The sequence below is a fragment of the Callorhinchus milii genome, unplaced genomic scaffold (assembly GCF_018977255.1).
Source record: "Callorhinchus milii isolate IMCB2004 unplaced genomic scaffold, IMCB_Cmil_1.0 Scaffold24, whole genome shotgun sequence".
Classification (NCBI taxonomy): Eukaryota; Metazoa; Chordata; class Chondrichthyes; order Chimaeriformes; family Callorhinchidae; genus Callorhinchus; species Callorhinchus milii.
The window spans coordinates 2,816,845-2,831,071 of record NW_024704765.1 but is presented as its reverse complement, the minus strand read 5'-3'; the positions used below and the strand labels follow the sequence as shown (position 1 = coordinate 2,831,071).

The 14,227-nt window shown below is 42.7% G+C and overlaps 1 protein-coding gene across 4 annotated transcripts in view; it reads right to left on the bottom strand.

Annotated features, from left to right (window-relative positions):
- cep104 (centrosomal protein 104) overlaps positions 1 to 14,227 on the bottom strand; it is an 83,557-nt gene that overhangs the window by 56,983 nt on the left and 12,347 nt on the right. For all 4 annotated transcript variants that reach the window (XM_042343548.1, XM_007897797.2, XM_007897799.2 and 1 more), the window contains 3 exons: positions 13,851 to 14,018; positions 7,687 to 7,860; positions 39 to 215 (listed from right to left, as the gene is read on the bottom strand). In XM_042343548.1, coding sequence (XP_042199482.1) covers positions 39 to 215; positions 7,687 to 7,860; positions 13,851 to 14,018 — 519 coding nt within the window. The remainder of the gene's footprint in view (positions 1 to 38; positions 216 to 7,686; positions 7,861 to 13,850; positions 14,019 to 14,227) is intronic.

Here is a 14,227-nt window from a genome sequence, read left to right as displayed (position 1 = left end):
CTGGCAAGCCCCACTTTATTCCAGCTCTTTTTACTTACTCTCATCACGTTGTCTGCAGTGAAGCCAGTGTTATCTGTCCCCAATTCATTCAGTAAGCGTTCCACCAACTCAATCTGATTTATTACCAAACGGACTGGAACCTGCGACTTCAGAGGCTGCATTAACTGGGGCGGGATAATGTTCAGGGGTCGCACTTCTTTCAACAGTGCCATTTCCTGCAAAGGAAAAGAAAGGTCATTTTAACAATGCAACTTCACAATATTTCACTTCAATTTAAAATGATCACTCTTAAAATAAAGTCGTTAAGGAAACGAGACTAAAAAAGTTCTCAAGGAGTGAAGAAATGACTTTGTTCTCTCCATCAGTCTCCACTGACCTGCTGCTCAGCACCCTGGAGGCAGAGTTGGCTTCGCAGTGGCCATGCCTCTGTCAAGACCCCTCATGGGAGACTGAATTAAACAGTTGGTAATGAGTAAACCTGGCATTGGACTTAGACCTCTCGAACGTCAAGGTGGTTGGTATGTCTTAAGATGTGCTGTTTAGGTGTCTCTACTACCCTGAAGGTGTAGTGTGTCTGTTGTATGTTTAATGAGGAAACTAATGCTTGGACGAGAATTGGTGGAAAGCATTACCTGGGGTCAGTTTGTCAACATCCGTTCATTTATCAAAGGCTTGTGGTCCACCTTGATTGGTATGCAGAGACATAAGCAACTGTTACTGAAGCTTCACATTTCCAACTGGTACAGCCAGTGGAGTTGAGTAGGCGTGTGTGCCTGGGGTGTGGGCAGAAGGATGTAGCAGTGCTCAATCATTTCATGCTGATGGTGGCGCTCCCAAGTTAATCCTATTTGGTCATCTCAGTAGTCTAGATCCCAAGCCCAGTACTATTCTAAGAAATTTCATGACAGACCAGTCAGCCTGATATAACTTGGAGGAGCAGACCAGTCACTGGGAGTAAGAATTCTTCTCAGAGGTGTTATAGCAACAACAAATTACATTTGTATAGTGCCTTTCATGTTGGGATGATGTCCCAAGGCTCCAGCAACCTAACTTCAGTTTTAGACTAAAATTGAAACTGAACTAGTTACATCTGAGATTGGGGGAACATTTCTTCACACAAACAGTAATAACCAATTTTTTTTAATGGGATTATTATCCACGGAAAAGTGATCCATCAATCGACTAACAACTGGGTTTCTACTTACTGCTCAGTAAATAGAGGCGTGTGGAGTAAGGACACTTGCCCAACGTTTCATCCTACCCGGGAATCAAACCCAGGTCGTCTCGCTTGTGAGGCGAGCGCTCTAACCACTGAGCTACAGAACCCCTCAACTTTGTAAACTTTGCATCTTAATCAACAAATTCAACACTTTCACAATCAGTACCAAAGAAACTCAGGAAAAGGAGGAGGCCATTCAGGCCACTGAGCCTATTCTGCCAGATTATTGGATCAAATCAGAAATTTAAATTACATTTCTTGCCTTTTCTCCATACCCCTAACTTCAAAATGCAATAGAATGTTTCACCCACAGCCGCAATGCATTCCATAATCAAACTAATGTTCCCCGATCTCACAGTTCAGTTTTAATTTAAGTCTAAATTGAGGTTGCTACAACACCACTGCTTCAGGTAACGTAAATACAACATAAATTATAACCCAATCCTCGCATTCAAACAGTTTAATAATCACAGGGCTTCTGTAACTGGTGAAGCTCTGTGGCTGCAGAAGTAGCCAGCAAAACTAAACCAGACTGCTGGTTTTATTGTGGAAGCATAATCTGAACACAGACATTTAATAAGCTGCCAATGACTTCAGCACCAATCTCCCAGGGACGCAGTTTTAAACAGTGAATAGACCGAGCAATTGTTCTCTCGCAAATCCATCTGCAGGAGGCATGAGAGCCGGGGGACATGAAGGCAGCTACCCAAGTGCCCCGTGTTGCCAGCAGACAACAAGATGCACATTGTCAACAGCTCCTGCTTGGACAATAAGCGAGAGATTACAAAACATCAGCACCACCCCGCAGGAAACCATTACAACGCTCCATGCAAGCCACATTCATTTGGAGACGAGTAAAGTAGTGCTGAGGTCTCCGAGAAAACTAAGTCTTGGCAATTTGAATTAAAACATACTTTTTGGTGCCGATCCTGTTAAACTAAAACACTAGCACTTTGCTCAGCCCATTTTGGCAGGAGTTTAACATTGACGCATGTCTTAGTTTGCAGCATTTAACAAAGAAAAGCACATTTTGTTAGAAACTTTAAAAAACGTATAGGCCAATGTTTCCTCTCCTGACGTATTCTTTCTCTCTGTGATCAGGGCTCCCTCTGATTCCTTGTCCTCCTTGACTCCTCTGCCACTTTTGTACTGTTAACCACCTCCTCAATTGCCTCTCCTTCTTCCCCACCTCCATGGGACTGCTCTCTCCTGGGTCCAATCCTACTTGAATCACCATTCTCACTTTGACTTCTCCAATGGCTTATCCCCGGTATTCACAAGGCCACCTGAGGAATACCTCAAGGCTCAATCCCCAGCTTTTCCTCACCTACCTGCTCCCTCTTGACCACATCATGGTCTCTCACACCAGTGCCTCCGCACCTCAGGCACTGGCAGCATCAACATCCACAGATGCTCATTCAAGCCAGTCAGAAACCTAGGTGTCTTGTTTGACCCTCAACTGTCCTTTCTCCCCCACATCTGTGCCATGATCCACTCTGCCTTCCCCCATCCCCGCAACATTGCCCGACTCCTCCACTGCCTCAACCCTCAAGCCACCGAAAACCTCATATATGCCTTTATTACGTCCAGACTCGACTACGCAAACTCCATGCTAGTCAGCCTTCCCAACTGTTCCCTCCACAAGCTCTTGATCATCCAGAACTCTGCAGCTCATGTCCTTTCCCGCACCAGCCTCCATGACCCCATCACACCTTCCGCTCAGCAGGTTCCAGACTGCTCCATGTCCCCACCCGGCCCATCGCACATCAGCGGTCGGACCTTTAGCCTCTCTGCCTCCACCCTTTGGAACTCCATCCCACATTCCCTTCGCCTTGCTCCCTCTCTTGCCTCCTTCAAGGCACGCCTCAAGACACTCCTCTTCGACCGTGCCTTTGGCCAACTCCCCACCACCCGCTCGGGTCTAATCCCTGACTGTTCAGCGCCTTGGAACGTCCACCCGATAAGACTTTGTATTGTATGGTATCATGCAGTAATCATGAGGGTAACTTCCTCATGCAAAGCTACTTTTCCATTTCTATTCTTCATTCTAGGTCCACTGATATTCTACTGCTTTCCAGTCAGACATCAAGACGAAAGCCTTAGCTCCTGCCAATGGCTCCTCAGTTCGGTCTCTGACCTCCTCAGCCTTCCTCGCTTCTCTTCCAAACTCACCGAAACTTGGTGTCCAGAGTACTACCAACCGAGCAGACACCTAAACAAGATATCACAGCCCTATTTTTTATTAGCGGAATTTGATTTTTTAAAAACTTTGGTCAGTAGGAGATTGACAGGCAGAAAACCATCAAAATGCTTAAGAATAGCCTAAAATGACAGTTCTCCACATTTGTATGCCATCTCGCATTGAAATTTCCGTGTCTGAAATGGAATGTGTTCAGACTTCCTGGAGGGATGCAACTTGGTTCCCTAACTGGAAAATATCAGGTACGGGTTGGAGTTTAACCAGCTAAAGCTGTACATCTTACCATCTCAAACACCGTCTTGCAAGCTTCCTGCTGCTTGCCCAGCTAGGACTAGTCTACCTGTTAGAACTTTGTCTTGCAGGGTTAACAGGAGCAGAGTGGGAGGAATTCCTGCTGCTAGAGGTTGTCATGCCTCTCCAAGTCCTGTTGATGAGTCAGGCTGGCTGGTCTGTCAACAACTGTGCCTTGGAGACTGCTGCATAAGGTTGACTCAAATCTGATATTCCATTACCAAGCAGCAGCAACAACAACAAATTCACATTTATGTAACACTTTTCACATCAAGAATATCCCAAGGCGCTGGACAAGGTCCCTTGGAGACAGTTTAGCCCAATCTTAGCTCCCCCCCCAGGGACGTCAGTCAACTTAAAAATAAAATTCAAGAAGTCTACAGAATTCAGCCATCGGTACAGACAGATGTTAAGAGTTATGGTGAAACTAAATTGTCACAACTGTAGCGTTGTGGTCATCACTTGCTAATAATAATCCCTCCAAACCAAAACAATAATAAATTGGTCATTTTCAATCTACGACTGTTTGTGGGACATTGCTGTGCGCAATTGGCTGCCGCGTTCGCCCACAAATATACAGTCAATTCACTTTACAGTGTGTTCTGTGAAGCGCTTTGGGAACGTCCTCCGAACGTGAAAAGCGCTATATCAAATGCAAGGATTATTATTATTATTACAAACAAAAGCATCCAGCGTGCTAAAACATTAACTACCAGAAAACAAAACCAACTAATTTGTTACTCAATCTTCAGTTGTCGTTCAAATAGCCACTGTAATGTGGTCGCTCAATCCACAACTGCTGTGCACAATTGGCTGCAACGTTTCTCCCATAGTCAATCCACTTTACAATATATTCTGTGAAGACCCCCAAACGACAGTGACTAGTCAACTAATTAGAATTTCTGGGATGAACCTTGATGACGAGGAGAAAGTACACCAGGCAGCACACTCCACTATTAATGTACATTTTGTTTCATTGCAAAGCAAACATACACACGCACTTGTTGAAAACTGCTTGTAACGTTTGCAAAGAGGAAAAAAAAAGGCATTTGAAACAAAACAGCAGTCACTGGGTCAGATGCCTAGAGCCCAGGAGTCTGGGCCAGCCGCCCAGAGCAACAACCCATGATGAATTGGACAGAAGTTAACATTCTGCGCAATGCTTCCGGTGGCTGGCTTTCTAAAAGTGACCCAATCACAAAATGAAACAGGGCTCTGTCCCACGCGATTCCGGTTCTGCCGGAAGCTCGCGATTCTGATTATTATTTCTACAATTTGTCTATTGGAATGCCTCGTGCTTGGAAATTTTAGATCAGAACCAGGTCTTTTACAGAGGAAGAGATGGGCCTAAATTGTGAGATTGGCAAAACTCACATAGCTAGTTTAGAGTAGGGGTGGGCAACTATTTTGGCTGGTGGGCCACTTCACGAGTTTTGGTAAGCTTCGCGGGCCACAAACTTATTATAGATGCAAATGCTTAATATTAGCTCAAAATCAAGTCTTACACTTGTACATGCATAAAATAAAGTCTATATAATTGACATTCATTAAAATTAGGTTAAATAAAAACAGCTCATTGAGCAGATATTTATTCATTTATTCACATATTGATGAGAATGTGAGAAGCTCACTCAATGGGAAGAATGAAAGTGCTGCTGTGCGTTAACCAAACAATTGAAGACAGGCATCGTCTCCGTTGTTGCAATGCAGAGTACTGCTGCAAGGTGGTCATCAGTCATCACAGATCTATGTTTTGATTTATTGAATTTCATCACAGAAAATGTCTCTTCGCATTTGTATGTTCATCCAAACAGAACAAGGATCCTCTGGGCATGAGCCTTTATTTTTGGAAAGGTATATTCATGAAGAGAGGCGTAAAAACTGGGAAGCGGCACTGACTTGATTTGCTCCGCAACCAATGGATCACATTGTAGGTCAATACGTTCAAGTTGGAGGTCAAATGGGGCTTTGTCAACATCAAATAGAAAGGTGAAGAGACCGAAGACAGGTTATTTTCAATCAAATTGAAATCCTGGAATCGGCGAGAAAATTCGACATGTAAGTCAAGTAGTGACGAAGTCTAATTTTTAAGGCTTTCATCGCAAACAGTAATCTGCCGCAAAGTTGGAAGTGAGCGAACAGCCTGTTTCCTACTTGACGCGATAAAATAATTTAGTCACAAATGACACGACAGTGCAATACAAATCGTGCACAAAGGCCCCCTTCCGTTGCAGTTTTAAATTCAGTGCATTCATGTGGCCCATGATATCAACGGCAAATGCGAAATCAAAGCCAATTCGCATCATTCAGCTGTGGGAAATCTGAATCTTTTTGTTTCATGTCCAAAAATAAATCAATCTCTGTTCTTACACTCTTTTCAAAACCTTTCCTAAACTAAGCCATCTTATATTCTTGTGATACAGAACATCCGTGTGCTCGGATTCCAGTTTTTCAAGCAGAGTTACACATTGCCTGTGGTTTAATCCTCTTGCTCGAATGTAGTTGACCACTTCCGTAACATTGCTTAGTTTTAGAACACTCTTACAGAGGACCTCTTGGTGGATAATGCAGTGTAGAAAAATAATATTCTGTTCTGAATTTGTTTCTTTGACTTGATCTTGAATTCTTTTCAGTAGCGCAACATTTTTGGCTGTCAGATTTGGGCTTCCATCGGTGTCGCATTCACCAATTTTTCACTCCACTCCTAATTTTAAGATACACTTATTTACTGCCTCCAAAAAGTCTTCTCCAGCTGTCGTATCTTTCATTGACTGCACTGATGCCAATTCTTCTGTGAGCTCAAAATGTTTGGTGATACCTCGAATAAAAATTATCAACTGGGCTGTGTCTTTGACATCACAACTCTCATCGAATGCCAGTGAAAAACATGCAAAATTGCTTACTTTATTTTGTAACTGCACACTGTTTTTATTTTCTTTATTTAATTTATTCTTTAATTTATTTAATTTGTTTTATTTTCCACCCACATGGGCAAAAAAAATTTTTAGTTGGTGTTTTTCAACCTGGAGCCAGTGTATGTGCACGCACCTCTTTCTATCTCTCCAAATGTCTGTGTCTTGTTGCTCGTGTAAAACTGCGAACCTTGTACATTATGTGCAACTAAAAATTGTTGCAAGATAGAAACTCAACTTTATTTTCACATCTGTACCTCAATACAGATATGTGCAAATAAGAATTCTACTGTACTTTGATATAATCAGTTCATACTTAAGACCTTGTTTGATGGAACAAACATTGAAAGATCGTCAAATGTTAAAGCACCTCCAAACAGGTTCAGACCAGACTCGAGATTAATCTGATCCAGGAAACCATGGAATACGTAAAGGCCATTCAATGCACCAGGCCGATCCTCCCACTCTATCTCCTTTGCTTACGCCCAAAGGTAATCAAGAAAAAAACCCCAGAATATTCAACAACCCACACATCTCCTACCCTCCAGACATTCTCTCACCCTAGCCGGCCTCAAAAGCAGGGAAATCACACTTAAGTGCTTGTTTTGACTCAGTCTACCTCTATCCTGTTGTCCCAAGGGATTGGCTGGTAGTAGATTTTGTATATAGATGTACTAACTTCTTTAAACAAATCCATGGATTTTAATTCGCCGAAAATGTCAAAAAGTTTGGAAGTGTTTCATAGATAATTGATGCTAAATGACCTCAGTTTAATGACTCGCTCAAAGAACATCTGTGCTCAATTGGCTGCCACTTTTCGACCCACAAATATAGTCAATTCATTTTACAACATATTCTGTGAAGCGCTTTGAGACGTCTCGAAGGCGTGATAAGGTGCGATATCAAATGTAAGTATTATTATTATTATAACAGCACCCTGATCAACGCAATGTTCCCCAGGCTTCAAAGTTCACTCTCTGAGACGATTCAACTTATGAAGACGGCCTTCCTCTACACCCACTAATGTGAGGATCTTCATTCATAAGGAACTCAGAGTTGCTTACCTGGATAAAACTCATAGCAGTCATGCGAAGATGTGTTGTGGCATCACCAGTCTTGCTGAGAAGATTGGGTAAGGTTCTCTCAATGCAATGTGCGATTTCAATTTTGCCCAGTTTGTGTTTGGGAACATAGTCTGTAATCAGCATCTTCAACAGTTTCAGAGAGGCTTGGAAGACCTGAGGCAAACGGAAAATACAATACGTTACATTTGTAAAGCGCCTTTCAAGTTGAGAGGACATCCCAAGGAGCTGGACAGTCAGGGACGTAGACCCCTGTGAACATTACAATAATAATAATCCTTGAATTTGATATAGTGCTTTTCACGTCGGGAGGACGTCCCAAAGCGCTTCACAGAACATACTGTAAAGTGAATTGATTGTATATTTGTGGGCGAACGCGGTAGCCAATTGCGCACAGCAATGTCCCACAAACAGTCGTAGATTGAAAATGACCAATTTATTATTGTTTGGTTTTGGAGGGATTATTATTAGGCTCTGTGTGGAGTAAGGAAACTTGCCCAAGGTTTCACCCTCTGCCTGGGATTGAACTCAGGTCTCTCACTTGCAAAGCCGAGTGCTCTAACCACTGAGCTACAGGACTCCACGAACTCTTGAGGTTGATATAAAAGTGGGTGTAGAATCTCTCATTCTATGTGCGAATTAGCAAATTGTTTCCACAATTTGATATGTATTTAGTACATATTTTTGTGGGTGCCGTCCTTAAGATCTGAATACATCACCTAGCTTCCAGCAGAATAACCTGGCTAATGTTAGCTCTGCACTCTCATCTGGATCAGAAGGTCAATTTACTTCCAAACATAAACCAGTCATCGTTTTCAAATACAGTTAATGAAACAAGAAATTGGCTAATAGCTCAACGTTCAAGTTGACTTTGTACAGAAGCTTAGTTGTTTTCTGCAGATTTGCTCTATCTGACTTTCTTCTGTCTCCCATTCCCCACATAGTCCCGCAATTTTTTCTTTTTGAGTACCTATCCAATTCACTTTGTTGCACCTCAAACGGTGGATTGAGTTACCAATTTTTTTTAATTTTTTTTTTGGGGGGGGGATTATTGCCCCCAGAAAGTGATCTGCCAACTGTCTAACTGCCGAGCTACTGCTCAGTGAACAGAGAGGCGCATGGAGTAAGGAAACTTGCCTAAGATTTCGTCTCACACAGGAATCAAACCCGAGGCAAACTCACTAACCACTACACTACAGGAATCCACTGTGCATGAAAAGCACTGTATAAATGCAATTTGTTGCTTTATAGGAGTAAAGATTTTTTAAAAATATTATTTGCGATTTAAATTGTGGGAGAAAACCTGCAACAAATCCGCCCAAACCACTGACTTGACCAGACACAAAATAGCCACAAAAGACACACATGGGCAAACACCTTTTGACCGTTTACAGTCAAAGCCTGTATGCACTCGCCACTTCTTGGATAGAGTCCAGCTGGCTGCAAACCAACAGCTGGTCTCTGACTAACATTTCAAGTCCTGGGTTTGTTGGAATAAGTGGGCACTGTAGTCAAGAACGGTCTGCACAAGTGGTCTTTAATATGCTGACATCCTTCTTTAGTGAAAGTCGTTTTGACCGTCACATCAGACCATTTACATTGGCCTGATGTGAGATCCCTGTCAACTCAAAAGCTGCTGCTGGGAGCAAGATGTCTCGAGGTTCTTTTTATTTTGATTGAAAATTTTTGATTCAAAAATTAAAGTAAGCGCTCTTTATAAAGAAGGCCCCGAAGAAACATCAAATGTAAATAATGCAGGATAAGAGGAGTTATCAGCCTACGCACCCAGGCTGTGAATAGTTAAGATTTTATTGGCCTCTTGCGATATGAAAGAGCTTTAATATAGGTTGCCTGGAGTCAGCAGAGAAAAGCAACCCTTGAAGAGCAAGCAAGCTTTCTTTTGCATGCACTGGCAATGCACATAAGGTATCTAGAGTGAGCGCCAGGAGGAGAATACAGGACTATAGATATTAAATCAAACCAGAGAGACAATCACGGCAACAACACATCACACAAAGGAGGCATAGGCTTCAGTGTTAATCTAGTGAGAAATTAATTTATTACAGTAAAGACCTGTACTTATCAATATTTATTTGAAGACCTGCATTTTAGTTTAAAATGTATTTGTTTACAAATTTTAATTTTTTGTGCAAAATTTGACTAAGTTCGTTATTTTTTCGTAGCTGGTTTGGTGCAACGTAAGAGAAAGCCATCTAGAAAATGGGTGTCTTATTCATGGTGTTTGAACTCCAAGGCAATAACATAGGCTCAACTGTCCCAGTTATGCGTGTTTAACCATTGAAATTAAAAGCCCACAAAGTTAGCGTTCACCAGCCAAGCTTGCTGAGTATGTAGATAACTGGAGGCAAGTCACCATGTGGCTTACATTTGTTTTTTATTAAACCATCCTATACGAGGAGAGCCTACTAAGTAAGTCTATTGACATCATGGCTTGGTTGGTAGCATCTTGTCTCTGGGTCAGAAGATTATCAAACAAAGCTTTATCTACATCAGGATTTAGTTTACAGGAATGTTTACTGGCAAATAAAGTTCAATGCAATATACAATGCAATGTAAGAAGTACAAAAAAAAGGCCCATAGACGGGGTAGAACATGTCAAATAGGAAGTTAAGTTTTGCCCACAAAATATACAGTCAATTCACTTCACAGTATATCCTGTGAAGCACTTTAAGACGTCTCAACGACATAATAAGGCAAATCAAATACATGGATTATTATTATTATTATGAAAAGATTGCTAGGATCCAGGTAGTTCCTGTCACTCACTGAGTCCAACCTGCGCACTGCAACAATAAAGACACACAGGATGCTCAACAAATTACCTGGTTAATTATCTTACTTAATTGAATTAAGAAAAAAAAATCTGTTAAAAAAAAATCAACAGCATGCTTGGACAAGCGAAAAACGAAAAGTGTGGTCGAGCACAATCTTGTGCAAATCTCAAAGGGGAGAGGAAGATCTAAAGAATACTTAAATCTCAAAGACGTGATAAGACGCTATATCAAATGCAATAATTATTCTTATTATTAATACCAATGGCAGAGCCTCCTATGCTGAAAATTTTAGTCTCTATTTCTTTGTTGAACAATTAATATTTCCTTTTGTAAACGGGCAACCAAGTTACTTGTTAGTCATACTATGAATCACAATATTTGTACAAAGAATGGGTTGAAACTATGAGTTACTAATTGGACTTCACTGCACCTTTCTTTCTCCTCGCCTCGGTTTCATCAGAACTGGCGGAAAGTTTTCCACAGTAACAATTTCAACAACTCGCACTTATATAGCGCCCTACACGCAGAGTAGCGTCTCAATGGCGGTGCCTGACTCCGAGCCGGGGGGGGGGGGGGGGTTGGCAGAGGTGGCTGTAAGTACAGTGGAAGCAGAAAAGCAGAAGGTTTTCAGGCATGACTTGGGGGAGACAGGGGGCAAGGTGGAGTAACTGAGGGGAGTGTTCCAGAGTTTCGGGGCACATTGGTTGAAAGCACGGTTTCCGATGGTGGAGCGGAGGGTGCGAGGGATGAGCAGGAGGCCAGTGCCACTCGAGCGGAGGCATCGGGTGGTGGATGGGTGAGTGGGGAGGTGGGAGAGGTAGTGTGAGAGATTAGAGGGATCGAGGGTGGGTTTTTGAGGAGGGGTGTGATAAGAGCGGTTTTCAGGGGGAGTGGAACACAGCCTGAGGAGAGAGACTGGTTGACCGTGTCGGCCACCAGAGGGAGAGAAGGGGGAGTTGAGTGACCAGCAGCTGGGTGGGGAGAGGGTCGAGACAGCAGGTGGCAAGCTTCATCCGGGTGATTGTGGTTGACAGGGAAGAGGGAGAAATGGGGGCAAAGGAATGTGGGGGGGGGGGCTGTGGCAGAGGGGGAAGGCAGTGTGGATGGTCTGGGTGGGGTGAAAGGGGACATGGGGAGGACGGGGGGAGAGGACGATGCAGCCAAGTGGCTGTTTCCAATCTTTGAGGTGAAGAAGTCTAGGACCTCTTCGCACTTGACGTTTGATGTGAGGATAGAGGGAGCTCCAGGGGGTGCACACAGGAGGTGATGGACAGTAGAAAGCAGCGTTTTTGGATTGTTGTTTGCCTCCAGGATGGCTTTGGAGTAGAAGTGAATTGTGGTTTGTGAAAGGGAGAGGTGGTAGGTGCGGAGGTGCTCGAGCCACAGCTGGAGCACCTGAATCGTGAGGCCGGATTTCTGCCCTCTGTGCTCGAGTGTCCGGGTTTGTGTTTTGAGTGAGCGGAGATGACTGTTGTACCACAGGGAGCGGGTGGGTTTGGAAACAACCCTGGATTTCAGGGGAGCCAGGGAATCAAAGGTTGTGGAGAGATGCAGCCTTGATGGCTGCATCAGGATTGCTGAGGGTGGAGAGCCAGAGGGAAAGGAGGTCCAAGGAAGAGAGAGCATTTGCGAGGGACTCAGGGAAAAGCTTTTTCCATGGGCGAAAAAAAATGGTGGAGGGCTTGGAAGAGGGGAGGAGGATTTGGGAGGAGGGAGATTTCTAGTGGGATGGGGGAAAAAAAATCAAAATAATACAGTGCATCACTGTAATCAAAAAGGTTTCCTCGCACTTCAGTAATCTGTGGTGACTCAGTTTTCTATTCATAAGCGGCATGTGGGGTTCTAAAGAGGGAAGCAGTTGATTTTAAACCCGAAGGAAGAGATTCTGAGAAATGAGAACAGAAACTGAAAAGGGCTCTGCTGTACGATCCATCTCCCTCCAACATTACTAATTCCATTCCCTACTTTAATTGTTCAGCTTTAAATTGAGCCATATTCCATCCAATATATTCCTGAAGAGCATTTATTGAATTAAATAACTTATTTTGTGAATTCCACCACTTGATGCCTTTGTGTGTACTGGAATATCAGTGATTAAACCTCCGTTCATTATGAAGAACAGAAAGCACTTTACTGTCCTCTAGTGGCAAATACAATACAGCAAGACACCAATGCCAATGTTAAAAGGAAATTCATCTAAATTCTGGTAGGTCTTAAATCCCTTTGTTAATCCCTTCTGCTCCCTGAATGCTGTCTGGGTCACTCAAAGGACCAAGTCTAGGAGAGGAATTAGGTCATGACACACTGTTAAATGGATGTTTGGGTTAAAATAGCGGCATGAAGGCTAGAAGATAGCAAAAGAGAAACTTAAGAGATAAATGGAAACAAAAAAAATTGTCATGTAGAAAAAAATGGCAGAGCGAAAGATTCTGAAGTTTATCGTTTCCCATTAAGTCCCATTTTGCTGATGCTAACTTCACCACTAATCCCATTCCTTTGCTCCCCCTCCCCTTATTCTATCTGTCCTGATGTAAGCTTCTTGACTGGAGGCTATGCACCATTAACCACAATTTCCTGCTCTTTCTCCCATCCACTTGCATGGCAAATCCATTATAACATGGACCTCTGGGTCAATTATCTCAGAGGCACCATTCTATGCAAAGTGTGTGAAAAATGGCCAACACACAAGAAGCGTTTAAGCACTGGAAGAAAAGTGGAAACGATGCAGGGCGCTAGTATTAGAAACAAGGCCACGCTATACAGCGGGACACAAAATGCAATATTAAACATTCCCCTGTATTCCACAAAACAATAATAAATTGGTCATTTTCAATCCACGACCGTTTGTGGGACGCTGCTGTGCACAATTGGCTGCCGCGTTTTGCCTACAAATATACGGTCAATTCACTTTACAGCATATTCTGTGAAGCGCTTTGAGATGTCTAGAAGACGTGATAAGGCGCTATATCAAATGAAAGGATTATTATTATCATTATTCCAGTACTTGGTTCCAAGATGGCATGGGATGTTACCAGAGATACAATTTACATTTATATAGGCCCCCTTCATGTTGGGAGAACATAACCAAGTGAAATTTTAACTCAGGACCAGTCTGACTGCTTAGGGGTCTGGCCAACAATCCCCTTGTTAATAGATCAATTACTTGTCTGATAGTGGGATCCTGCTGGCTCAAAATTGTTGCAGTTGTAAGGCGTTTCACAAAAGCAGTCACTTGGCTTTCATTTGACAATAATTCGTGTGAATCACTTTGACATGGTTTGATGTGATAATATAAAGCTTTTTCGTCTTAAAAAGGTTTATTAAAAAGCAAACTACATTGGCAGTACTTACTGATGACACTTTGTCTCCGATGGCCCTTCGAACAAGGAAGATTGCTGCTCTCAAATTGTTCTTCATTTCATCCTTGGGAACACCAACGGCGATAGTGGATAGTTTCTTATAGACAGCGAGCAAAGCATCTTCTCTGTATGACCAGGTCTTAGAATAGGCACCAGCCACCTGTACCAGACATGATAAAGATCACCTCTAATTATTATTTAGTTATTCAATTAGCTCAATTCATCAGCAATTTGACATTTACACTCAATTATTGCATTCCTTGGTTCAGATTCACAAAATGTCCCCCACAAAGAATATAGTGAAAAGCAACGCATAAGCTCTGAATTAGTCAATTTAGATAAAGGACAGCTTCCCACTATATACGGAGC